Raw genomic sequence first — 26,400 nt, 5'->3', positions numbered from 1 at the left:
CTAGTGTGGACTCTTTGATGGTTGATAAGATCAGAGCGCCGGCTAAAGCTTTTGCCACACTGATCGCATGGGTAAGGCTTCTCCCCAGTGTGGATCCTCTGATGCAGGATAAGAGCTGAGCACTGACTGAAAGCCTTCCCACACTCGTTACATCTATATGGTCTTTCCCCAGTGTGGATTCTCTGGTGCTTGATGAGGTCTGAGTTCTGACTGAAACTTCTGCCGCACTGAGTGCATGGATACGGTTTTTCTCCAGTGTGAATTCTCTGATGAAGAATAAGGTCAGAACTCTGACTGAAGGCTTTCTCACAACTATCACAATGATAGGGCCTCTCCCCAGAGTGTACTCTCTGATGCTTAGTGAGGTCTGAGCTTTGACTGAAACTTTTACTGCACTCATTACATGCGTATGGTTTCTCTCCAGTGTGTATTCTCTGATGTTTAACAAGGTCTGAGCGACGACTAAAACTTTTAGCACAATCACTACATGGATAGGGTTTCTCTCCAGTGTGGATCCTCTGATGTAGGATAAGGTTTGAGCTCTGACTAAAGGTTTTCCCACACGCATCACATTCATAGGGTTTCTCACCTGTGTGGATTCTATGATGTTTGACAAGGTCTGATCTTCGACTAAACATTTTACTGCACTGGTTGCACGGGTAAGGCTTCTCTCCAGTGTGAATTCGTTGGTGATTAATAAGATCTGAAAGTCTACTGAAGGTTCTGCTACACTGATTACACGGATAGGGTTTCTCTCCAGTGTGAATTCTCTGATGCAGAATAAGGACTGAGCTCTGATTAAAAGCTTTCCCACATTCATTACATTTATATGGCTTCTCTCCAGTGTGGATCCTTCGATGTTTAATCAGGTCCGAGTTCTGACTGAAGCTTTTGCTACACTGATTACACGGATACGGCTTCTCCCCAGTGTGGATTCTCTGATGCAGAATCAGATCTGAGCTCTGACTGAAGGCTTTTCCACACACATCACATCTATATGGTTTCTCACCAGTGTGGATTCTTTGATGTTTTATAACATCAGAACTCTGACTAAAATGTTTGTTACACTGGTTACATGTATAAGGCTTCTCTCCAGTGTGGATTCTCTGATGTTTAACCAGGTCTGAGCGCTGGCTAAAACTTTTACTACAATGACTGCACTGATAAGGTTTTTCTCCTGTATGGATTCTCTGATGTATAATAAGATCAGAGCTCTGACTGAAGGCTTTCCCACATTCATCACATTTGTAAGGTTTTTCACCAGTGTGGACTCTTTGATGTTTAATGAGGTCCGAGCTCCGACTGAAACTTTTAATACACCAATTACAAGGATAGGGTTTCTCCCCAGTATGAATTCTCTGATGCAGAACCAGGGCTGAGCTCACACTAAAGGTCTTTCCACATTTATCACATTCATAAGGTTTCTCCCAGTGGGTTCTTTGATGCCTAATAAGGCCTGTACTCCAAGCAAAGCTTTGCCCACATTCATCACAGTTATGTTGTCTTCTTTTGAAGAGATTCTGATCATTTTCATTTAATTTACCCCCAAATTCACAGAATTCTCTGCATTCAGAATCTTGGAGAACATCATCTCTGGGGTTGCCAGACTCTTCAGTTAATGATTCAGTTTTTCCTGTAATTTCCTCCTCTGAAGCCAGCTCTCCAATCTTGGCCTCAGTCTCACCATCTAGAACAATAAACAACATCCAAATGGAATGTGTTCTCCATACTGTAAGAAAGTTTCCGATGAAACAGATCAGTATTTATCTATAAAATGCTGTCACAATCTAAGAGTGCTCCAAAACACTGGAAGGGAAACTGGGAAGAATCAGCAAATAATGGATCACAATAACCATCTACTGAAGTGGTTTACCAGATATATTCTGTATATGTCACAGGAGATTTGGTAACACTGAGCCTAATCACAGCGACTAGAAAAGTCTGACTAAATTAGAGCTAATACATAAGCAATGTATTGACATCTGTAAAGTAAGCAGTATGAAAGAGAAAGGGGGGGGGGAGGGAAGAAGGAAGAGAAAGGGAGGGAGAGGAGAAGGAAGCAGTGGCAGCCAGGGTGTCGCTGTGAGTGTCTACCAACCAGGCTGGTTACACGCTGCCATTAGGGGAAAGAAAGACGCATCATGCCCAGGAATGGTCAGGAAAGAATCCTGACTTCTCAAAGTAGGCCTATGTAATCCTCCACCTCTTTTGTCCTAATGATTAGAAGGAAGTGGCCAAGAAAACACGATCCCTTTTTGGAAATAGCCATATTCAATGACCAAACTTCCTTACTAAAGTGTGCGGACCAGAAAAAGGTTAGGGAGATAGAATCAGAAGCCTCATTTGAGTTGATTTTTGAGTAGGCTCTTCCTGTGTTCAACAATACCAGGCCTGTAACGGTAGGGAGCACAGGAGCGCCAGTGAAATTCTTGACTATCACCCATTGTTAAGTGGTGTTTAGTACAAAAGGCACTCCACTGTCAGACTGCAAATGGTGTAGAGAGCTGAAAACATGACACAGATTAATTACAAGGACAAAAGTCCAAAATCCCAAGCCTCCAAGTGGAGGCTTATTCTCTTTGCCAGAGGCAAAGAGTAGTGGAAAAAGTAAAGTATGGGGTAAATCTAAATGTATATGTACAGAATGATGTAAGCAATATGTCTTGTGGAGTTTACAATATATATAGAATTAAAATACATGGCAAAAATAGCACAAGAGGAGGGAAATAAATAAAACTAAATATTACAAGATTTTTGGATTATCCTAGAGATAGTAAAGTAAGATAAACTGTAATAAATCAAATGTGTATGTTATAATTTCCAAGGCAGCCTTTTTTCAACCAGGGTTCCACAAGAAACTAAAACAGAAAATAACCTGAGTCACTATTTTCTCAGTTCTCCTGAAGATGTACATAGATCGTAAAATAGATGTAAAAGAGATTAGTACATTACTTAAAATTGATGCCTTAGAGCATTGGGGCTTAATTCTCTCACAGACTCATACTTGAGAAAGGCTGCTATGAAGTAACCATTAAATAATAATAAAAGGATGTATGAACAAAGACCTAATAGAGAAACAAATGGAAAAATAAAAAACTTGATAATGTAAAATTAGGCACAAAAGGAGAAAAAAGAAAAACAAAAAGAAATTAAAAATGAGATAAATAAAAATAAATAAGATAGTGCATTTAAATACAAACATCAACTACATTATATATGTTAACTACTCCAGTAAAGAAGCAAAGAAAAAAACAACAGCTAACATCATACTTAATGGTTAAACATTAAATGTTTTTCTCCTAGAGACAAAAGAGCAAAACAAGGATGCTCTCTATTAGCACATTATTCAGCACTGTACAACTTTTAATTAATATTCATAGCCAATGAAATAAGACATGAAAAATAACTGGGACATACAAGTAAGAAAGAAAAAGTTGAAACTGTCTTTACTTATAGATCATATATACAGAAAATCCTAAAGTGTCTCAAAAAAGTTATTAGAACTTGGAAATGATTTTATTAGAGTGATACACAAAACCTGCTTGTATTTCTATATACTATCAATGAACAATTAGAACCTAAAATTAAAAACATTTTTTCAATTGCACCAAAAAAATCAAATACTTAAAAACAAAAATTTTTAATGTGCAATATCTGTATAATGAAAACCATAAAACGTTGAATGAAATTAAAGACCTAATAAACAGATATATATGCCATCATTTATGGATGGGAAGATTTACCATTAAGATGATGGAATTCTCCCCAAATTGATCTATGGATTCAATGCAACCCCAATCAAAATCTCATCAGGACTTTTTATAGACATTGACAAACTATTCTAAACTTAATGCAGAAATGTACAGAAAAGTTTAAACAATTCTGAAAAAGAAGAACAAAACTGGCAAAGTTATACTACCTGATTTCCAGCTTTAACTATAAAGCTACAGTAATCAAGGCAGTGAGGTATTGGCATAAGGACAGACGTACCATTAATGGAATAGAACAGAGTCCATAAATACATCCAAACATATATGTACAACTCATCTTCAACAAAGTTGCCAAAATAACTCAATGGTAAAAGGATGGTCTCTTTTCAATAAAAAGTGTTAGAAATGGATATCATAATAACAAAAATTAACTCTGATTTTATGTTACATAGAAAAATTAACTAGAAATGTAATACAAACCTAAACATAAAAGCTAAAACTTAAAACTTCTAGAAGAAAGCAAGGCATGGATAACCAAAATTAATGCACAGAACTATGAGAAAATAAATCTGTGTTGTTTAAGCCACTCAGTCTGTGATACTTTATGGCAGCCCTAGCAGACAAATACAGCATGTTTCTGAACTTTATACATTTATGGGATTATACCACATGTACTCTGTGACTTGCTTTTTTTGTTCGGAAGACTCATCCATATTCACGTGTGTAGCTGTAGCCCATTCACGTTCCACCACCACAGTGTGACGTAGACCATGAATGATTTCTCCATTTTCCTTCAATGGATAATAACAATTTGCTGTTTCAGAACTGGTTTATAGATGAGCCTGCTCAGTGTGTGGGCACCAGCTGAAAGCGAAGAGCTTGCACTTACACCCCTACTCAGGGGTGGCCTCAAACAAACTGGTAAAGGCAGGTCCTCCCAGTGGGCAGAATTTCAGGCCTACCCCTGGTTATTTACTTTCCACGGAAGGCAACAAGAGCCTAAGATACATGTCTACATTGATTCATGAGTAGTGACTAATAGATTATCTGATTAGTTAGGTACCTAGAAAGAACAAGATTGGAAGATGAGAAATAAGGATTCTGGAGGAAAAGTATGAGGATGGACCTCCTAGAATGGGGCAAAGAATAAATACGTTTGTGTCCCATGAGAATCCTCACTAAAGGGAGAAGACTCACTGTGGAGAAGTCTCTCAATTAGATGGACATGGTGATCCATATTGTGAATGTCAATCAGCCTTTTTAACCAATGTTTGCCCAATCGGTTCATGTACAAAGTGGTCACGGCAGCAGGGACAGAGGCTATGTATGGGCTCAACAACATGGACCTCCACTTATCAAGGCTGATATGCTAAGAGCCCAAGAAGCCAACCGCTAAAGCCCACACTGAGCCCCTAATAAGGTACCATTTCCTGGAGAGGAACTAGCCAGCCACTGGGTGGGGAGGAGCAGGTTTATTACTTCTGTCATGGAGAGGACAGCAATCTGTTTTCAAAGGACTAAATACATAGTCCAGATACAAATTTGCATTGACTTAAGAGAATGCTGTATTTACTACCATGATATTTTATACAAAATCATCTCCAAAGAAGTCATTCTACAGGTAAGGAAATATAGCTCACACACATGTAATTCCCGGGTCTTACCACATGTCCCATCACCCGGAAGTAAGTGGACTGTGATAATGCTGGAATGACTTACTGACAGCTTACAGTACCAGCTAGGTAAAAACACTCTGTAAGTCTGGAGTGCTGTTGTACAGGATGCAATGTATGCCTTAAACCAGAGGACTATAACGAGTGTTGTCTTCCTCAGGGCCCTAAACCATGGGTATGGGAGCCAAGGGTGGTAGAGTAGTAATAATGTTACCTATATACCTCATAATTCACCTCTATTATTTTTGTCTTCTATCCTTATAATCTTGGGTTTGGTGGGTTAGGGGCTCTGATTCTCAAAGAAGAAATACTTCTACCATGGAAAAAGTTACAATTTTGTTAAATTTGAAGCTAAGACTGCTTCCTGCTTCAACATTTTCGGCTCCTCAAGCTGCTGAAACAGGCAGAGAATGGGTCACCCTACTGACCAGAATGGCTGATACCAATTACCAATGGGTAACTGGTTGCTGCTACATAGTAGGAACTAGGAAGAATATGTCTGGAACTCAGAGGATTCAGTGGGGCTACCTCTTAGTTCTCTCATGCCTAACAGGCCCTGTCAACGGAACACTGAAGCAACCTGAAAGAGACCCCCAAGGACTCAGATCATCCAGTAAAGATGGTTTATGTGACCTGCCTAGATAAAGAACTCTGTGTCACTGAGACTCTGGCAGAGGGTAAGGGCAATATGGAATGGGTGACGGAAGAAGACTGTTATGACTATCAACTTAGGCTTTGTGAACAGCAAAAACTATAGCAGCTATTTTATGTTAATTATGTCTTTTCCCCTTTTCCTCACTACCTTATTTTTTATTTAATTGAAGCATAGTCAGTTTACAATGTTGTGTCAATTTCTGATGTGCAGCGTAATGTTTCAGTCATATATAGACCATATATATACATACATTTGTTTTCATATTTATTTTATAGGTTACTATAAGATACTGAATATAGTTCCTTATGCTATACAGTAGGACCTTGTTGTTTATCTATTTTATACACAGTAGTTAGTATTTGCAAATCTTGAACTCCCAAATTATCCCTTCCCTCCCCAATAACCATAGGTTTGTTTTCTACGTTTGTGAGTCTGTTTCTGTTTTGTCAGTAAGTTCATTTGTGTCTTTTTTTTTTTTTAAGATTTCACACATGCGTGATATCATATGGTATTTTTTCCTCACTACCTTGTATGAAGAGCACTGGTGGCAGTGAAGTTTTAGGTTTCAGGTGGGAGTATGACTTAATTGTATGTCAATCTGCATGAAATGGTAGCTTAAGAGAACATTTTTCTGCTGTTGGGAACAAAACAACCTAGATAAAGGACAAAAATGGTTCCTACAGGTTAAAAGGGATAGACTTTCGCCTTTCTAGACCTACCGTTAGCCCTGTTCTGTGCCCCAGGAGACTGACAGCAGTTTATGGACTGCATCATCTGAGGTTCCATGCCCTCTGGCTTGCAATTAGATGTGGCCAAAAACAGGAGGAGAATTGTAGAGTAACAAATATCCTGGGCCGCCCCAAACAGAGGGGGTTCTTGGGATGTGGGACAGTGCTAAATTTCAGACAAAATGGGATGAGCTGGCCACCCTACATCTTGGCTCCCTTTGTGCTGGGCCAGCAGTCAGAAGTAATTGTGTTTCTTTTAGCAAACTCCTATTGGGCAGCTCTGATTGATACATTCTGGTTTATTTTCTCCATAACATAATTACTGTCTAATACTATACTGTATATTTATTTATTTCCTGTTTCCCCTACTGGAATGTAAACTCCCCGAGAGCAAAGGCTTCTCTGATCAGTTCACTGCTATATCCTTAGCACTTAAAAAAGTGCCTGGCACAAAGGAAACCCTCAATAACTAATAGTAATAATTAGCAGGCTATAATCTTATTAACTAATAAAGATTTATCAACAGTAAGTATTTGAATAGTTAATTAAATGATTTGAAGGATACATTAATGTTAGCAGTGACGCGCTCTAGATAGCAGAGTTGTAGGTTATTTAAATTTTCTGTTTTGTGCCTTTCTGTATTTTATAAATTCACTTTAGTACAATTATATTACTGTAACATAGAAAAAATGTTATTTTATACACACTCTGACACAAACACATATAATATGTATATCAATTTATGTACAACCAAAAGGATGACTTTTAATTCTGCAGTGATTCTCAGGAAAGAAGAGAGCTAGAGGCCTCAGAATAGACTCTTACGGAAAGACAAATTCCAAATACAGGAGAGAGAAATGAAATAAACAGAATAAAATAAAGATGCTCCAAAACCAAAGGGAGTCAGAAGATTTAGAGTAAGAAAAAAGGACAACAGAAAGTGAATTTCATGAAACATTATGCTGGAAACCAAAAATCGACACACTGTAAACTGAGTACTCTTCAATTAAAAAAAAAAAAAAAGTGAATTTCATAGGCAAAACAGCAATAATGGGAGGACCAAAATAAAAAAGCAGTAAAATACAATGTAGAAATGAGAGCCTGCAGAACATATGGACAGAGTCAAGACCGAAATTATCTTACTAAAAATAACAGTGACTACCATTCATAAAGAATTTACTACCAGCCAGGTCTGTGCTCAGAGCCTTATAAAGGGATTTCACTTAGTGCTTGTGGTGTTTATTAGAGTAGTCATGGACTCCAATGTATCTATACATTGTCTCCCAGTATCTATATCTTTTTGTAGTTCTCTCTCACAGTGACTCTGGAACTGGTCAACTGACTTGCTTTGGTCAATGAGATATTAACAAACGTAACACAAACACAGTTTAGAAAGTGGTTACACATCCTAGGGCTTGCCCTCCCTCTGATTTTGGAAATTAGCTGCCCCAGAAAAGTCTGGGCTAGCCTAATGGAGATATGGGACCCAAACCACAGCCAGCACCAAGAGCTGGACATATAATAAGATTGATACCAACTTAGACCCTGACCCTAGTTGAGCATAGTGATCGCAGAAAAAAACTGCCCAGCTGAACCCAGCCCACGTTGGTGACCTACAGAACCATAAGAATATAACATGGTTTAAAAAAGTCTGATGTTTAAGGTCACTAAGTTTTGGGGTCTTTTATTATGGAGTAATAGACACAATCCTCAAAATAACTTTCAAGGTTATTATACACTTATAAAGTGAGGTAAAAATCATTAAAAAAAAAGTAAGTTAACTTATTGAAGCTGGTAAATGACAAAGCCAGTATGTGAACACAGGGTGTCAGATTCCAAAATGTTTAATTACGCCCCGACAGTACATGAGAAAGATGACTTGAAAAGATTTTAAAGGGGAAATACCAAACACTGACAAGACTGGTGATAAGGTGACTTTAGTGTAAAAAATGGATGACTTTAGGGGCTTAAGGAGAGAAAGGAACTCCAGGAGAATTTGATTGTCAGAATGCACAATAAAGCCACGGGCTTGGAGCACTAAAACGATGATACTGCCTAAAATAGTGAAGCGCAGGCAGGGAGGAATACCAATAGCATTTGACCACACTAACGTAGCAAGGCAACATCCCCCACCGCCCATAGACCATTAAGAAAGATATACACTGGTTCTCACCTGACAGAGGGCGGTGTTCTTGAGATTCGTCATTGAATTGGCCCTCCATGGACTGCAACCGGACACTTGACACCTCAGGGAGCAACTGGAGAATTACCATGTCCTCAGTAAGCTTTTCTTGTCCACACAGTAGGAGTCTGAGACCTGGAGGCAGCTGGGTGCCACTGGGCATGGAAAGGAATCATTGCGGAGACTGGAGATGTAATTTCTGACACTAGACCCCCAGACACATCCTCTAGATATAAAAGAAGGTAAGGAGAAAACAAAATCTCAATTTAATTTTCAAGTGCTTTTCTCTCAAACTTATTAACTTTCCTCTCGCATCATCCAGGAATCAGGCATCACTCCTCTAGGACATGCACTCTCCGTTACCCAGCCTAAAGACCTTCAAAGACAACCAGGAGGTTGATGCTACCAAAATCAAGGTATCATTGGAAAGACACGACAGGGAGGAGATTGTAGAATTTTGTCCTGTCGGTGAGCTAAGTTACTCGCTGTCTTTCCTACACCAAATGACACTCCTGATCCATCATCAACGATCTCTTTCCTTGCTTCTGGTCTTCGCACACTCACACGTCCAGGTTGCCCTTTCTCAGCACCGTCCGCTGGTTCGGGTGGACGCATCCCAGCTTCTGGATCTCCCCGCCCCCAGTTTCCGGTGCTCATTCAGACGAACCCCAGGCCGGGCAAGGGCAGACCGGGTCCGAAAGCACACTAGGCCAAGAACCGAGGAGCTCGCAGTGCCCAGGAGCCGCACCTGGGGGCCTGGACTCCCTAAGGACTCAAGAAACCGCACACGGTTCTCTGGCGGCGCTGCGAAGCCGCTCCGGAGTGGAAACCATGCGAGTACCCCCGCCTTCCCTACCTCGATGTGTTCTCAGGTCGCAGTCAAGCCTCTCTCGCGGCAAACCCGCCATTGCCAGGTCCGCTCTAGGACTCCGGGAGGCTTGTGCAGCTCTATGGCACGCGACCTCGCACGTGCGCACGCGCGGGGAGGCGGCAGGGTGAGGTGGAGGCGGGGAGATGCCGAGATTTAACCCCTGAGCATTCGCGGAGCTGGCCCCAGCCTAGCTGTAGCGAGGGACCTGGCTGGCCCTGTCTGCCGGTTCTTGACATGAATGTTGGAAAACATCTTTCGGGAAAGCTCTCTGGGGCAGGGTAGGTTTTCTGATTGCATAGTGAGTTCTTTAGTTCTCTCTCTCTCATCTGTTCCCCGTCCTTCCTGCCCCCCCAAATCAGTCAGATTTGCTGGTGCGCTTCCATTTTAACTTTCTTCCTGTCCTCTGATTTCTGCCCCCAGAGCAGTGGCATGCCTCTGTTCAAATACTGACTGCTGGGCCTCACCGTAGTTTCTGACTCAGTAGGTCTGATGTGGGAGCCCAGGTTCTCAGGTGATCCTGGTCCTGGGACCACACTTTGAGAACCACTACCCTGAAAATAAATAATGCTCAGCAATTAATCCATGAATTGCTGTGTGTGTTCGGACCAGCAGAAGTCCCACCGAGATGGAATGAATTACTCAGTACTCTGTGAAAAAAGTCAAGAGAGCGAGAGGCAGTTGGGAGCCAACTTCACGAGCCTCTCAAATGCTCCCACATTTATTGTGTATAATCAAAGGAAAAATCATTAACAGTTGTATGATGAAATGCAGGAATTTAGGGAAAGATCGAGATTGCAGAAGTCACAATGAGTACACAGGTTTCGTTTATCTTTAGGGAATTCATGAGCAGAGGGGAACAAGATACATTCTTAGAGATATGTTAAAGCAGACCACCAGACCAGCCAGTTCCTTGTTTTGAGAATAACAGACTATCTAACAGCAGGCAAGCCCAGTGTTTATAGCTGAGGACCTGGGTCTTGCTTTGCAATGAGCAGAGTGCTATCTAAAACCTCAACTATGCAAGCAAGGCATTGTCTCTGCTTTTTATGGCAAGGAGACAGAAGTGCGGACGCATAGGCGCCTGCTTGCAAAGCAGTTACTAAGCACATTTGTTCTTAAAGTAGACAAGAGGCTGGGGTCTGTTACAATTTGTTAACCCAATCATGGGCTCCCACATTGCTGGAAACTGGATTTTCACCTATTTTGCAATCAAGAATAGGCCATGGGGTCTCTTTCTAAGCAAGTCGGCTTGCCAATACAGTCCCCACTGTGGCTAAAGGATCAGGGTGAGGACCTTATTCACTTCACAAAGTACTGTCAGATACTGCCCCACAGTACAGTTCTGGCCGGCTCACATGTAAATGGCTTGCACGGTTACTAAGTGCATTCCTAACTCACCAGCGTGCCCAGAACTCCCCACGCTGTGCTCTCGGTCCTGCTGCTCCCTACGTGAGAAACACTGCGCTCCGTTAGGCACCGCTAAGCTTGAGTAGCGAGTTCTGCGGGGACACTACTGACCTTCTCCCGCTCGGCCCTGGCCCCTCACGCTCGCCCTAGGAGTCGGCGGTAGGGTCGATCTCCGCCTGGCATCCTCGCCATACCTGGGCCCCTTCCCCTACACTCCTCTTCGTAGCTTCTAGAACTGTCACTGCTGACAGTCAATGGATTCTATTTTTATTTCCTTGATGCTACACTAAGCTCTATCTCTATTTCTTTTTTCCTCTTTCAGTCTCCCGTCAACGGTTTTGGACTCCGGGCTGTTCCCACCAAGTCCCACCCGGAGATGCGCTCTTTCCCGCGGGGCCGCTCACACCGTCCTCCGAACCCGTAGCCGCGCGCCCGCCACAGAGCTGCAGCCCTCCCGGCGGCCTAGAGGGGCGTGCCGCGCCCACTTCCGGCGCGCGCGGCCCGAGGCCGCTCGGCTCCCTGTTTGGGGCGGGTCCCCGCAGCCCCCGGAGCGAAGGGTGAGTGAGGCGGTCCGGCAGCGCAGCCCCGGGTGCTTCCCAAACCACTCCTGTCCGGCTTCAGCCCTCCCCGCCGCCTCGCCTCCGCCTGCCTCGGCCCCGGGCAGAGCCTGCGGCTGTACCAGGCGGCCGCCCCTCCTCGACGCTACCGTCCGCCCGCCCATCCATCCGTACATCCTTTCATGCGTTTGTCCGCTTGCGGGTTCCTCCACCCGCCCTGGTGTCCGCTGACTCGGCAGGCTCTCACCGGGCGCCTCCTGTGTGCCAGGCTGCTAGCAGAGGAGTCGGAGAGGCGCTGATGGACTCTTCCCTCCCACTTCACGGGCCCAGAGCTCGCTCTTGAGTCCGGGCTCAGCCTTCCTTCTTGGCTTCCCCGGTCTAGGTTAGATTCTTTACTTGTCACTCTCAGAGCACTTTCTCCTCTCCCCCTTGTAGTTCTTACCGCGATTAAATCAGGTGATTCTGTGCGCTTTTTAACATCTGATTCCTACTATTTTTAAGTTCTGTGGTGTGAGTCTTTGATCAGCATCTAGCACAGTGCCTAACCAAAGTAGGCACTCAATAAATATTGTTACGGTAATGTGCAAAAACACAAGCTCTCTTAGAAAGGGCTCTGGTTTGGTGGGGGAGGCAGATGTGAAAGGGCAGGTCAGCAGAGTACACATCGAAGAGTAGGGACTCTGGAATCAGACCATTTGGTTTCAAAACAGTCCAGACTACATCACTTAGAAGCCATGTGACCTGAGACAAATTACTTAACTTCTCTGTTTCTCTTCTGTAAAACAGAAAAACCTAGATTAGAGCGTAGACTGCTGTGAAGGTGAAATGACTGAAGACACTTGTTTTAAGTGCTTGACTTAACTGGTAGACAGTGCTTGACTCTATAATAAAAGCTCAATTAGTGTCTTCTGTTACAATTAAGTAAGCAGACACTGCCCATGCATTATACTGCAGCCAGCAGGATTGTCCAGAAGGGCCCTGGAGGTTCTTGGGTTGCTTGAACTAAGAGGTCACTGGGACCAGAATCTCATCTCCCAGGCTTCCAGTCCCCCAACTGGGTTCCCTAGGCAGCTCCGTAAACAACTGGCACTTAAATCCACACTTCTGGTCCAAAGCAGTTGACTTATGCCCCCCATTGACAAGGCTGCTTTCTCTCATTTACACTATAAGAAGATAAAAGGAGCTCTCCCCTGAAATACCAGTGCCTCTCTCCAGAATTCCCTTCTATGGGATGATGGAAGGATAGGGAACCTATGCTCCTTTTCCTCACCCCTGGCTGGTAGGTTTCCCCAGTAAACTTACCGTATAGTATAACTAATGTCTTCTGACATGAAATTTACCTTTTCCTTGCCCCGTGTCTACTGTGTATTGAGTACCTACTCTGGGCCAAGTGTTTTAAAATGTTAAGTTTCTTATTCAGGTATGGTGAGGCCAACAGGTCAGGAGATGATTGCCATTGAAAAGGTAGTTTGTTACAGTTCCCAGGAGGGCAGGGCATGCCATGCCCCACAGAGCCACGTGGTGAAGCACCAAGGTCAGTCAGGAGGCAAAGTGAGGGGAAAGTGGGCAGGAAGGTGCTTTACGGTGGTTTCTGTGGGAAGAAACTGGCGAGGCAAAGTTAACAGATTTAGGATGAGCTGGTTTGAATAATGTCAGTGAGCTCTGAGGCATAGGGATTGTCCCTAATTGTCTGGCACCTGGCCTAGGGAGTGGTTAGGGCAGGGCCAGGATTACCCTGGCTGTGAAAGCCCCATAGAGGAGGTGAGGGGCAGCGGGGTGGGGTGGGGTGGTTCTGGATTGGTTGGTCTGCATGTGAAAGGCATGCTTGCAGGCTAGTTTACTATTTCTTGGATTCTGCTAACCCTGGGAAGGGCTGTCCTTCCAGTATCAGCAAGGCCCCAGATGTCAAAGCATCAGAATAAAAAGACATGCTTAATACACCAAGCACTACTCTAGGTTTTTAATGTTATTTCCAGTTCCTATAAGAGCACTGCAATGAAAGCATTTATAACTCCATTTTTAGGAGAGGAAATAGAATCTCAGAAAGTTTCAGTGGTGACTAATGTCATACAGCTAGTAAGAGGCTACCCTATGATTCCAAATTGTTGGGTCACTGGACTCCAAGACTGGTGCTCTTCCTGTGAGCTGTTACCTCCCTGCAGTATGAGAAACGGGGACATTTTTCAGACCTGATTATCCATTTGGCGATGTTGACCACTGCCTGTTTGAAACTCTCCTTTCTTGACTATAGCGACACTCATTCTTTGGATTCTCACACTTCGATTGGGTGATGGAGAGAAAGTGGTGAGCCAGAACGTTGATGCAGCTTACAGTCTAATCGTGGAGAAGATAGGTGTTAACCCAGGAGTCCCACGACAGCATGTATACTGACAAAGTGAGAGATGTGCTCTGAGAGGGAAGGAGTGCATTTCTCATGATTCCTTGGCTGGCCCAGGGTTCTCAACCCTGCCTGCACAGCAGAATCACTTGTGGAACATTTTACAAGTATGTAATGTCACCCAGGAGGTTCTGACTCAGGCTGGGGTGCTGCCCAGGCATCTGTAAGATGAGATGAGCACAATCAAAGAGAGTCTCCCCGTGGCTAAAGGATTTTCTTCCTGTTTTTGCTTTTGCTTTATTAAAACTGGTTGGAGGAACAAGATGAGATTTGCCATTTGGAAAGGTCACTGTGGTTACACTGTGAATAGATTGTGGATTACTGTGCAGTGTGACAGAAAGGGTAGTTGCTGGAATGCAGATGGCTGTGGCAGAGATGGGGAAGGGCAGCTTCTAGAGAGAGGAAATCGAGTCAGTAGGACTTAATTTGCATTAAATACAGGAAAGAGGCGTTAGGGATGCTTCCAGGTTTCTGGCAGTGCAGCGGATGGTGGTTCCTACTTCCTGGGAGGGGACCACTGGGAGGAGAGCAGGTTGGGATGGCAGGAATCATCAAGTGGTCATGGTTGTGCTGAGTTGGAGGTCTTTTTGAGAAATTCAAGAGGATGGAAGTGAGTCACAATGGGTAAACTAGGCTGGAGCTCAGATGGGAGGTCCAGACTAGAGATGGCTGGTAACACAAGGTAAGGATGAGATTGCCTGGGAGGGAGTGAGAACACTGGTGGACTTAAGGCTGACCTCTCGAACTCTGATGTAGAGGAGGGTGGACTTGTGAAGGAGATGGAGAAGGAACAGCGACAGTCCTTCATAATGAGAAACTTCCCTTCAGCCACCCATGGAGAACAAGTTGCTGAAGCACAATATTTATAATAAAAATTAAATCCTATCACAAACATTTTGAAAATAAAGGCAAGATACAAGACACCAACCAGTGATCATTAGGTAGAGAGCACACATCAGTACGATACAGCCTTTGGTAAATGCTGCATACACGATGCACAGATCTGACGATGTATTGTTGTGGGATTTCTTAAATGTAATTTGTCATAATAACTAAGGAAATGAGTTTAGCACTTTTCAAATATTGCAAAATAAAGAAGAAAAGTACCCCCAGGTTTGTCTGTTTTTAGGTCCATCCTCTCTCACTGTTCCTTAACTCGGCCCCAGGCTCTGGCTCAGGGTTTTTACCCCTGGCTGCACATCAGAAGCGTTTGTGGCACTTACTGAAACTCCAGCCATGGAGATTCTGATTCAGTAAGTCTTTCCTGAGGTCCAGGCTCGGTAGCTGATTCTGAGCCATGGCAAGGTGACAATCTGGCCTCTCTGAATCACCTGCAGTTTCCTCGGTTGGCCACATCCTCTCACTCCCACTGTCCTCGCCTGAATGACCTGTTTCTGCATCTTCACCCGCCTCACTCATATCAGACTCCGCTGAGATGTTTCCTCCCAGGCAGGCAGCTCCCCCGGGTCTTGGTGTCTTTCCTTGTACTACTTTGCTTTGCTCCATCCTTGGATTTGTTGCACTGTGTTTGCCTGTTTACCTGTCACTTCCCCATACTAAACCAGGAGTCCTTTAAAGACAGACCTTTTAATCCTGAGAGTCTGTTCAGGATAATGCCGAGCACATAGCTCAAGTATTTGCTGAGATAATGGATGAAGGAATCCATTTCTCTCTCCTTTGTGCTGTCTTACAACTTTGTGACTTAAAGTCAAGAATAATTCTTCCTTGTTTGTACCTTCACCCTGGCCGTTCTCCAGGACCTTTCCCTAACGTTTTCACATCATTCTTAATTTATAGTATCAATCAAGATTGTCCTGGGCATTAACCCATTCTATAATTTTTATAAAAAGCAAGTACTTTAGAGTTGGGCTATCCTAGCCTTGACTTTGCTGTATACCAGTTTGGGATGTTGGGCAAATTACATAACTTTCAAGAACCTCGGTTTCCTCATCTGTAAAATGGGGGTGATAATACACACCTATTAGTGTTACTTACAAACCCCAATAAAATTGTATTTGTAAAGTGCCTGGCCCGTGATAGGCGTTTCCTGAGTGCAAATTCCCTTCCTTGGGGAGACCCTGTGGCTTAATTGAAAGAACTAAACACTCTGGTTCAGAGTGCAGCTCTGCATCTTACTGGCTCCCTTCATGATTCTCAGTAGCCTCGTTTGGAAAATGGGCATAATTATGACTGTCCTAATAGAGTTATTAGGGAAATTATAGAAAATTTATGTTAAGTATCTAGCTAGTGCTTGGCATCTGGTAGGTGCTCAGTAAAATGGAGCTTATTCTGAGAAGTAGTAATATACTAGAGTGTTTTCCCTGCTTCCCATGATCTTTCAGCACTATTTATCATCCCTGATGTCATCCCTCACATTGTTACCAGAGGTTGAATTGTTTTCAGTGATACTTAAATTTTCTATTTCACATCCTGAGAAACTCCTGAATCACCTATAAATGTATCATTTATACGGAAGCTCCCTTTTGGGCAGTTTTCTTTACAGTGCTTCACTCCATGGCAGCTGGTCTTTAAACACCTGAGTTTATATTCTAAGCACATTTTCTTCCCTGTGTAACATCAGCATTTTCCACCTCAGGAGCTCCCTGGAGAGCTGGAATTCAAAAAGGTCTCAGACGCAGACCTCCATCCCATCCCCTCCCTGCTCGACTGGGCAGCTTCTTCAGACCATCTCTGTGCAGAATGGCAGGAAAGTCTGCAGCCTTGACCTACCATGCTCCAAAAGAACAAGAAGGACTCATAATTGTGAAGGTTGAAGAAGAAAATTATGTTTGGGGGCAGGACTTTAGCCTTCACGGAAAGGCCTGTAGCCGGGAGGCCTTCCGCCAGCGGTTCAGACAGTTCAGTTACTCTGACTGCGTGGGGCCCCGGGAGGCCCTGAGCCGGCTCCGCGAGCTGTGCTGTCAGTGGCTGAGGCCGGAGGTGCACACCAAGGAGCAGATCCTGGAGCTGCTGGTGCTGGAGCAGTTCCTGGCCAGCCTGCCTGAGGAGCTGCAGGCCTGGTTTCAGGGGAACCGGCCAGAGAGTGGAGAGGAAGCCGTAGTGATGCTGGAGGAGCTGGAGAAAGAGCTTGATGAGCCACAGCAACAGGTAAGCAGATGTTTTCTTTCCAGTAGGGGGAGTGGTTAGGTAATTAGATCTGTTTATTTAATTATTTGTTTAATGGCAGTACTGGGGATTGAACCCAGGACCTTGTGTGTGCTGAGCACGTACTTTACCACTTGAGCTACACTGTCCCTCCATAAGCAAGTGTTTTCTGTTTGCTTGTTTTACCAATTGTAAGTTGCTGGGGAAGCCGTTCTGAGTGGCCTTGACTCGGCTGCCAGAGAATCGTAACATTTTTGTCTTTCAGGTTATTATTTGTCCACTGGGATCGAGTCAGTAGGGCTTTTTTAGTTTATTGTTTTCTTTCTAATCATCCAAATGAGTTTCTGACTCTGGCTGCCCTGCCCTGTTATTCAAGGGGTTTTCCTCTTGTCTGTTCTCAGAATCATAGTGTTGGTGCTTGATTACTCCTAGGACACGGCTCACGGCCAAGGAATGATCTGGAAGGAAATGACATCTGTGGGAGCGCTGGAGTCACTGAGTATCCAGCTCCAGCCCTTGGAGAACCAGCGTAAGAGTAAGAAGCAGGAAGCCCAGGCTTTCTATGAGCGAGGTGAGGAGCCACAGTCTGTTTGGGGTTGAGAATGGAGGGGAGGGCTTAAATCCATGGCGTGGTTCATTTTCTTGACGACAACCACTTGTGGCTTTCATTAGTCTGGTGGAAAGGCCCCCTTGCCTAGAAATATTCTTCCATTAACTCTGCCTAGAATCTGCAATTCCAATATAATATCTGATTTGGGGGTTAAGAATTAAGGTCTCTAATAAAATTCTCTAATAATATCCATAATATTCAAAGACCAGTTTTCTGGTTTTTTAATCTTATGGTCCTACTGGCAAGGCAGTCCCTCAGATGGAGATGAATAATGTATCAGAAACCACATAGTAGCTTGAACAGGGAAAGTTTAATATTAAGAATTATTAACTGTGACAGGGGATTAATTATTGATTAAAAACAATCATAAAGTATACAGAAATAACACACATAAGGAGTCTCTGGGGTCGAGGCCAAGCGTCCAAGGGAGGAATAGATCTGCAGGAGGGTGCCGCATCCTCCCCTCCCCTGTCAGAGCTGAGACCCAGGGCTTGTTGAAGAGAAACAGCTGGATGGACATGTTCGCCGAAGTGCTGTGCTGGCCAACTTGCTGGGAAACTGTCTTTGGGGTACAGAGAGAAGCCATTCACGGATACAAGGGAAGGGCGTGTGTGTGTGCTGGGGAGCAGAACTTACCCTCTGGGGTGACAGAAGCCCCCTCTTGCAGAGGTACCATGACCCAGAACTTGCTGGAAACTTTTGGGGATGGTGCCCCTGAAACTAACCGGAGGTGAGCACTGCTGAGTGCTCACCATGCTGCCGGGACAAAAGCACACCAGAACCAGAAAGAAAAGTCCCTTCCTCCTCCAGTGTCTGTCTGGCGCCCCTACTGGTAAAGCTCACATCATGCCTGCTGGCCAGGGAGAAATGTTCTAGTATCACAGGCAGGGCACTGAAGGGTGGATGTGAGCTTGACCAAAAGGGCTTTGATGCTGTTACTGGCCAAATCATTCCTATGGGCAGCAGATACATCAGGCTTATTAACTTGTTCTCATTAAGCTTTTGTTACACCCAGCTACCCTTCTGATTTTATCTTTACCAAGCAATCTTATTAAATTCCCATGACGTTTAGCTATAATAAGAAAATGCATTAGTCTAGTCTGGTCTGTGTGATGGTTACATGACTCATTAATTCTTATTATGGTTTCATTGTTCAGTTTCACGAGCTTGGCTAATGAGAGTTAACCCCCAGAGGTAAATCTGTTCATTGTATGATGATAAAGTTAGGTTTACAAGGCCACAAGGTCAAGGGCCAGACCTTGGACCTTGGCAATTCAGCAAGGGAATCCATGCATCTATATACCGAGGCCTAAACACCTTCCCGGCCTTCCCTGACACGTCATTGAAGTGAGCCCACTTAATATCTTCTGCATCGAGCAAGAACTACATAAAGGGGATTTAAAAAAATCATCTCCTGAAGTCCCCTGCCTTGAAGTAGGTAAATGTGTAAGTCAGTTAGGGTAGCATATTTCTATTTCCTTCTTTTAAGGTCTTGAATAACAGAGACTGCTATAATTTTTTAAAGTCTTTCTTGGGCTTTTCATATTGATATTTATTATGGGCTGAATTATGTCCCCCCACCACAATTTTTTTGGGGGGGGGATGTGGTTAGGTTTACTTATTTATTTATTTTTATTGGAGGTACTGGGGATTGAACCCAGGAACTTGTGTATGCTAAGCATGTGCTCTACCACCTGAGCTATACTCTGCCCCTGCCCCAAATTTCTGTGTTAAAGCCCTAGCCCCCAGTACCTCAGAATGTGACTGTATTTGAGATTGGGCCTTTAAAGAGGTAAATAAGTTAAAATGGGATTGTTAGGGTGAGCCCTAATCCAATATGGTTGGTGTCCTTATAAGAAGAGGAGATCGGGACATTAACAACACAAACTGAGGGACAGCTGTATTAGGATACAGGGGGAAGGTGGCCATCTACAAGCCAAGGAGAGACAGGCTTCAGACGAAACCAAACCTGCCAATGCTTTGATCTTGGACTTCCAGCCTCCAGAACTGTGAGAAAATAAATTTCTGTTGCTTAAGCCATCCAGTGTGTGGTATTTTGTTATGGCAGGAAGACCAGCAAACTAATATGGTATTAAGCTACTTCTCTGTGTCCATATGAACTACTTCCAGCTTTAATTTCGTTCCATTTTATTTTATTTGTTTAGCAGAGTCCTCATAAAGCATAACCTCTACTTGAGGGTAGTGAGTACCCTGCCCTTTGACTTTGCTCTCACTGATGATTGCACTGCCTCTGATTCCGTCTGTGTTCCATCTCTCTGATCTTCGTAGCTCATTTCTCTGGACATGCTTCAGTGTCTCCATGTTCATTTGAAGTACGGGGATCAAAAAATAAAAGCACTCCAATGAGGATCTGGTTAGTTTAAAATGTAAGGTGGATTCATCCCCTGACACTTGTTGCACTCTGTATCTTTTTGTTTGCCCCTTCACAGTGGCATTAGGTTGTTGACTCAGTGAGCTTATGGCTGCAGTTGATTCCATCTTTCAGCCTTCCTGGGCCTTAGCAAAATTTCCTCATCTTACATTTATGGCTGATCCCTAAGTAGATGGTTTTGAATGGCCTTGACTGGGTTCCTGATAAATCTCATTATGCTGATCTCCCTTTAGTCTTGAGGGTCTTAGCTCCGCCTCTGAAGAATTAGTGTGGATCATTTCACATCTTTCTCCTAGGTCATAACGTTTAAATCATTGGAGGGATCCACCGTGATGGGACTGTAAGAGTCACCATGTCATTTTTACAACCTTACACCTTTGGTTATGTAATCTATAATATATAATTTCCTGTAGGTTCTTCACTAGCCTAACTGTATGTCCTGCTGGAAGAGCCTGAGATGGAGATTTGAGTGCAGGTGATTTACTGAGGGCATGCTCTTCATGAGAAATCTGTAATGGAGTGAGAGAGGTAGGGTTAGGAAGGGAAAAGATCAAGCAGTGATGTGCTCTCGGGTAAAACCTAGCCTTAGCTTAATCCATGAGGTGGGGTTCTTGGGGGGATCCCCTAGAGCATAACTGGACTATTGAGTTGTCTCTTCTTGAGGCAGGGGCTGGGGGGGCCGGTGAGGATGGAGGTAATTTCCTAGGCCAGGCGGCTTTAATCAGCCAGGGCAACTCTCCTGAGAAGGGGGCAGCTGCGGGTCATTAGGAGCCAGCGCTCACAGCAGCTGGGGGAAGGAAGCACCGTCCTGTAACGGGGATGGGGGGGCAGTGGAGCATCATCTACACAGCATTAAGGCTAAAAGCATACTTGTCAATGAGCAGCTAAAGCCCATGACCCTAGTTAAAAGGGTTTTAGGCCATACAGGTCATGGAACAGGTAGGGAAATAGTGGGGGGAGGCGATTGTCATAGAAAAGAACTCTTCTACAGAGAAAACCATGGCTTATTTCTCCTCCAAAGTGCATCTATAATCTGTACCTATAATCTGAAGATATTAGATTACTTGAGTTATTTCTGTACCAGAATTTCTAAATACTCAAGTAATCATTTTTTACTCTACTTTTAATCTCCCTTTGTCATTTCCAGGAATTACTCCAGTTAACTGTTGATCCTAATATTTTTGTATTAATGTAAATATATAGTTGAAAGAATAAAATTTTTTTTGTTACTATTTTTTTAAATTGAAGTATAGTCAGTTACAATGTGTCAATTTCTGGTGTACAGCACAATGTCCCAGTCATGCATATATATATATATATATATACACACACACACACACACATATATATGTTTTCATATTCTTTTTCATTAAATGTTGTTACAAGATACTGAACATAGTTCCCTGTGCTATACAGAAGAAACTTTTTTATATCTATTTTTATATATAGTGGCTAAAATTTGTAAATCTCAAACTCCCAAATTTATCCCTTTCCACCCTCTTTCCCCTGTAACCATAAGATTGTTTACTGTGTCTGCGAGTCTGTTTCTGTTTTGTAGATGAGTTTAGAGTGTTCTTTTTTCTTTTTCAGACTCCACATATCATAAGGTATTTTTCTTTCTGAAAGAATAGGAATCTTAATGTTTTTCTGATCAATTTATCTAAGATCATGGTTTTCTCTGGTCTCATAATTTGACTTCATGTAGTTACAGACTTTGAAGAGGTATTTTAAATCCTATAAATTACATTGCTGTTCTGATTTTCACAGCCCTAATTTTGTCCCTGCATGATTTTATTACCACTTTATACCATTTACAATTTATACTCTTTATATGTTGACCTATTTACTACTTTCAGAAAATTTCTCATTAGATCACCGGGTCTCCGACTTCACCACTATGGTGCTTACGATTCTTCTACCTGTATTATGTATTATGCTTTGGTTCATAAATTGTCCCCTTTGAACAAGCACAGCCTGGAAACTTAAACTTCTATGTAAGACCCAGGAACAGTGTGTACATTAGTGTTCTGTCCTAAGAGGTGGTGCTGTCCATCTGGGATTTCTGGTAAGGAGTGAGGACAAGGGAAGCTGGCTAGCCCTCTCCTTTGGCCAAGTAATCATCGTGAGACTTTATTGTGCGTTTGAAGTATTGTGAGTTCTAAGAATATCAGAAAGAAATATTTCTTTTCATATAAAAACTAACTTTTCCAAAGCTAAATAAAAAGGGTTTTTAAATTATTTTTTGTCTCAGTGCAACTACAGCCCTGCTTCCTTCCAGTAGGGAAGGCAGATGACCTAGAGGGAAACTGCAAGCCTTGATGTTCAGCATCTCTGTTTGAATCCTGACTCAACCAGTGATTAATTCTGTGGCCTTACGCAGCCTCTCTGAGCCTCAGTTTCCTGATCTGTAAAATGCATATAGGTTTAGAGGACTTTGGGGAGGATGGAAGTAACTTTCACAGTTTTACAGCTTTTCTCCACTCAAAATAATTCATTGCCTCAGCCATTATCTAGTAGTTTCCTTTTCTGAGTTACTAGAAATCTAGAAATGAGAGGGGCAAGTTGTATGAGAGCTGAAGGTTTGGCACCAGCCAGTCACATCTGCCTCTTGTTTCCATCCATTTTCTTTGACCATTTATACATAAAAAAGAGCATATAAGACTCCCACCTGACCCCAGATTGAGCCAGGAACTCACAGCATTCCTTTTCTTGTGCTCTGCACGTCTTATTCTATTGGCTTATAATCATTTGATCAACTTAGAACCTGCCAGAATCTGTGACTACCTTTGCACCACTTATCTCTGTCCAGTTCTAACCCCTAGAGCATTTTCTAATTGTATCTTCTGCTCTCCTGTTTTTCTAGAAGCACTACCAAGTCAAAACTCTTAGACACTTTTTTTTTTTTTTTAGTGGAGGTGCCGGGGATTGAACCCAGGACCTAGTGCACGTTAAGCACACAGCTCTACCGTTAAGCTATATCCCTACTCTCATCTTTCTTTATTCTAGTTACTCCTTAATGCCTCTTCCTTTCCCCTCATTATCTAAAACCTCATCTTCTCCTCTAACCCGAGATTGTCTCCTGGCTTACTGGTCTCTCACTGCTACCCCTGTTGATCACCATCTCCCTTAACTAATGCCTTTCCGTGTTCACCATCCCCCCTTTCCAATGCTGACTCTCATTGTGTCTGAATTACTCTGAGGTGCCGCATCTCGCTGCTTCAGGCCACTTCTCTAAATTCTAGACAGGGAAGCTAGTTTTTTAAGACTTTTCCTCCTACTAGGTAAATAGCTATTTCATTTGGTTTCTTTTCTATTCCTGCTCTAATTGGTTCTTTTCTTCCAACGAGGGGAGCAAATGATACTTGCATTTTCTATTCGCATTTTTAGATGGCAAGCTGGTGGCAGACAGACTATTGACAGCAACGCAAGAAAGTATTGAATGTGAATGTGTGGCCTCGGCACCCATGAGAGCCCCAGGGAGACTCCCTGGGGAAGGTCCTTCAGGACAGGTAGTTGAAGAGGCTTTGGGAGGTCTGGGCAACTTTGAGAAGCCAAGAGGAAGTGCTGCGGGGAACAGAATGAGTCAGCATCCTTCCCAGGGAAGACATTTCAGTCTGGCAAGCTTCAACAAGAAGGTCTCCACAGAAGAGCCACTGCAAGGTAATGAAAGTGAAGGGGGTCTCAGTCTGAACTCAGACGTTGTAACGCAACCGAGAATTCACACGGCGGGAAAGCTCTATGAGTGCTTTGACTGTGGGAAAGCCTTTTGCCAGAGCTCCAAGCTGATTAGACATCAGAGAATTCATACTGGAGAGAGACCTTACGCCTGTAAAGAATGCGACAAAGCCTTTAGTCTGAGCTCGGACCTCGTTAGACATCAGAGGATTCACAGTGGTGAAAAACCCTATGAGTGTTGTGAATGTGGAAGAGCTTTCAGGGGCAGCTCAGAGCTCATCAGGCATCGCAGAATTCACACTGGAGAGAAACCTTACGAATGTGGCGAATGTGGGAGAGCCTTCAGCCGGAGCTCAGCCCTTATTCAGCATAGGAAAATTCACACTGGAGACAAAGGCTATGAATGTATCGAATGTGGTAAGGCTTTTGGTAGAAGCTCTATCCTTATTGAACATCAAAGAATTCACACTGGAGAGAAACCTTATGAATGTAATGAATGTGGGAAATCCTTCAATCAGAGCTCGGCCCTCACCCAGCACCAGAGAATCCACACTGGGGAAAAGCCTTATGAATGTAGTGAATGTGGGAAAACATTTAGGCATAGATCAGGACTGATGCAGCATCAGAGAACTCACACCAGGGTTTAACTCTGTGGGTAATTGTTGTACAATTGTGAAATTCTAGGAATTCACTTCATGGGTCAGATTCCACAGAAGATGGAGGTTTCCTGAGAGCAGAATTCCTGTCCTTCCATTGCAGTTAAGTATTGTAGCTCCACACAAAGATGCCTATTGAAGTGTTGCGATTCACAGTGAGTCCAGGATTGGGGACAAGATCCTGCCTTGTCTGATGGTCTAAGAGGGGATGCCTCTGGTGGCAAGGAGCCCGTCCTGTGCCTTTGGCAGGTGGAGGCATGTGCTGGGAGTTATTCTGTTCTCTGAAATGTTGACTCGTGAGGTTGTGAAGTGTTGAATGATGCCCTGGATCAGTTTAGTAGTATCTGGGGAATGGTAGCTCATTCCACTGCCTTGCCCTTTCTCTCCTCCGCCCTGAGCTTCCTGCTGAGGTCAGCTGAGGTCTACTTATTTACTGAGCGCGTGCTGCATGCCCACCGTTGAGGCAGGCCTGGCTGCTGCCGTCCCAGAGTTAAGTGATTGCAGTGAAGTGTGATCAGTGCTTTGGTAGGATAAATCCAGGATTCTGTTGACATGCATGGCAGGGGTATCTAACCTGGTCCATGAGTCACTAAAGGCTTCCTGAATGAGACGAAATCTCAGTTGAGACATAAAAGGTGGGTAGAAGTTGGCGGATCAAGGCAAGAAGGAAGAGAAGACCGTTCCAAGCGGAGGTTAGAGCATGTGCAGTGACGTGAGGAGAGGATCTGGAGATGTCCCTTCATCTGGATTCTTCTCTCTGGCCGGAATTTGTTCTCGTAGCCCCTGGTCCAGAAACCAGGACAAGTGTTGGTTCCTCTCTTTCTGTGTCACTGAGCTGGGTAGCCTGTCTCAGACCCAGAGTGACCTCAGAGACCCGGAAGTACTCAGGGGAATTAGTGTAATGGAAGGCTGCTGTGTTGTATGGAAAAAGGCATGTTTGTCCACCAAGGAAAGATTACATGTCGGAGGCTAGAGGGCCAGTGGGGACTGGAGTGTTTGTGTCCCATGGCCCTGGAGCCCAGGAACTGGGAAGCTGACAGGGATGGGAGGTCTGCCTTCTGAGGCTCCACTATTCCTCACTCCCTGTTCCCTCCCCTTGTCACCAGGCTCACTAAGCTACCTGAGAGCAATGAATATTTTGCTGAATTACCCTCTCAGCTTCCTCAAAACCCTACTTCTCTGCTAATTCCTATTTTGGCAGTTTTAATTAACCCACAGTTAACTACTGAGGGCAGTTAATACCGAAGAGAAAGTCTGAGTCATCTTTTAAGATGTACTGATTTCCTGTCCTGATACTGTCACTCGTGAAGAAGTGGTGATCAAGACGCTGTTGTGGGTGACAGAGGTGGCGAAACTGGGGGGACAGCCTTTGTGTCCAAAGGTTGTGGGATTTTTATGGAATGAGGTCAATCAGCAGTTTAAAAAGATCCTTCAAAGGGACAGAGTTGCCTTTCCTATAGGTGACAATCAAATGAGTCCATGTTTTTAATACCATTTAATAGTTTTTTTCCTGATTGTGAATTAACTGTAAACATTGACAGTACAGAAAATGAGACAGTGTAAATCGCCCACGATCCCGCCATCCGTAGAAACATTGTGAACATTTTTGGAGTACTTCTATTAGCTTCTCCCCCCAATCCTAATATTTTTTGGGGTAGAAATCTTATTTGGTAAATAATTTTTAGTAACTGATTTTAACCTTTATACTTCTGAATATATATTTCAATTGTTTAGTATTAGAATGTAATGCAAAATGTCTTATAATAAAATTTAAGTTTTAA

General features: G+C 43.5%; 3 protein-coding genes across 5 annotated transcripts in view; 2 read left to right on the top strand and 1 right to left on the bottom strand.

Moving 5' to 3' along the window:
• The window catches only part of LOC105062805 (zinc finger protein 24), a 31,126-nt gene extending 21,936 nt beyond the window's left edge, over positions 1-9,190 (top strand). Inside the window, exon 4 of the mRNA XM_074352235.1 lies at positions 9,070-9,190. Coding sequence (XP_074208336.1) covers positions 9,070-9,080 — 11 coding nt within the window. The 3' untranslated portion in view covers positions 9,081-9,190. The remainder of the gene's footprint in view (positions 1-9,069) is intronic.
• The window catches only part of LOC105062804 (uncharacterized), a 14,451-nt gene extending 4,517 nt beyond the window's left edge, over positions 1-9,934 (bottom strand). Inside the window, 3 exon segments of the mRNA XM_074352229.1 lie at positions 1-1,687; positions 8,940-9,174; positions 9,805-9,934. Of these exon segments, the coding sequence (XP_074208330.1) occupies positions 1-1,687; positions 8,940-9,111 (1,859 nt within the window). The 5' untranslated portion in view covers positions 9,112-9,174; positions 9,805-9,934.
• On the top strand, positions 9,147-26,400 carry ZSCAN30 (zinc finger and SCAN domain containing 30). 3 transcript variants are annotated; one of them, XM_074352231.1, is made up of 6 exons: positions 9,147-9,190; positions 9,271-9,364; positions 11,549-11,783; positions 16,778-17,289; positions 17,719-17,857; positions 23,676-26,400. In XM_074352231.1, the coding sequence occupies exons 4-6, from the start codon at positions 16,882-16,884 to the stop codon at positions 24,608-24,610; spliced, it is 1,482 nt and encodes a 493-aa protein (XP_074208332.1). In that variant the 5' UTR covers positions 9,147-9,190; positions 9,271-9,364; positions 11,549-11,783; positions 16,778-16,881; the 3' UTR covers positions 24,611-26,400. The 3 variants fall into 3 exon arrangements, with proteins under 3 accessions (XP_074208332.1, XP_074208333.1, XP_074208331.1); XM_074352232.1 differs by lacking the exons at positions 9,147-9,190; positions 9,271-9,364 and adding an exon at positions 9,735-10,097 and having other exon boundaries at positions 11,549-12,165; XM_074352230.1 differs by lacking the exons at positions 9,147-9,190; positions 9,271-9,364 and adding an exon at positions 9,736-10,097.

Source organism: Camelus bactrianus, chromosome 24 (assembly GCF_048773025.1).
Source record: "Camelus bactrianus isolate YW-2024 breed Bactrian camel chromosome 24, ASM4877302v1, whole genome shotgun sequence".
Classification (NCBI taxonomy): domain Eukaryota; kingdom Metazoa; phylum Chordata; class Mammalia; order Artiodactyla; family Camelidae; genus Camelus; species Camelus bactrianus.
The sequence above is the reverse complement of the archived record's forward strand: the minus strand, read 5'-3'. Positions and strand labels throughout refer to the sequence as shown.

Bases quoted from the DNA above. Each gene is read 5' to 3' on its own strand.
- ZSCAN30 (XM_074352231.1), top strand. From the start codon at position 16,882: ATGGCAGGAAAGTCTGCAGCCTTGACCTACCATGCTCCAAAAGAACAA. The intron at 17,290-17,718 runs GTAAGCAGATGT...GATTACTCCTAG, and splicing joins TTGATGAGCCACAGCAACAG to GACACGGCTCACGGCCAAGG. The intron at 17,858-23,675 runs GTGAGGAGCCAC...TCGCATTTTTAG, and splicing joins CCAGGCTTTCTATGAGCGAG to ATGGCAAGCTGGTGGCAGAC.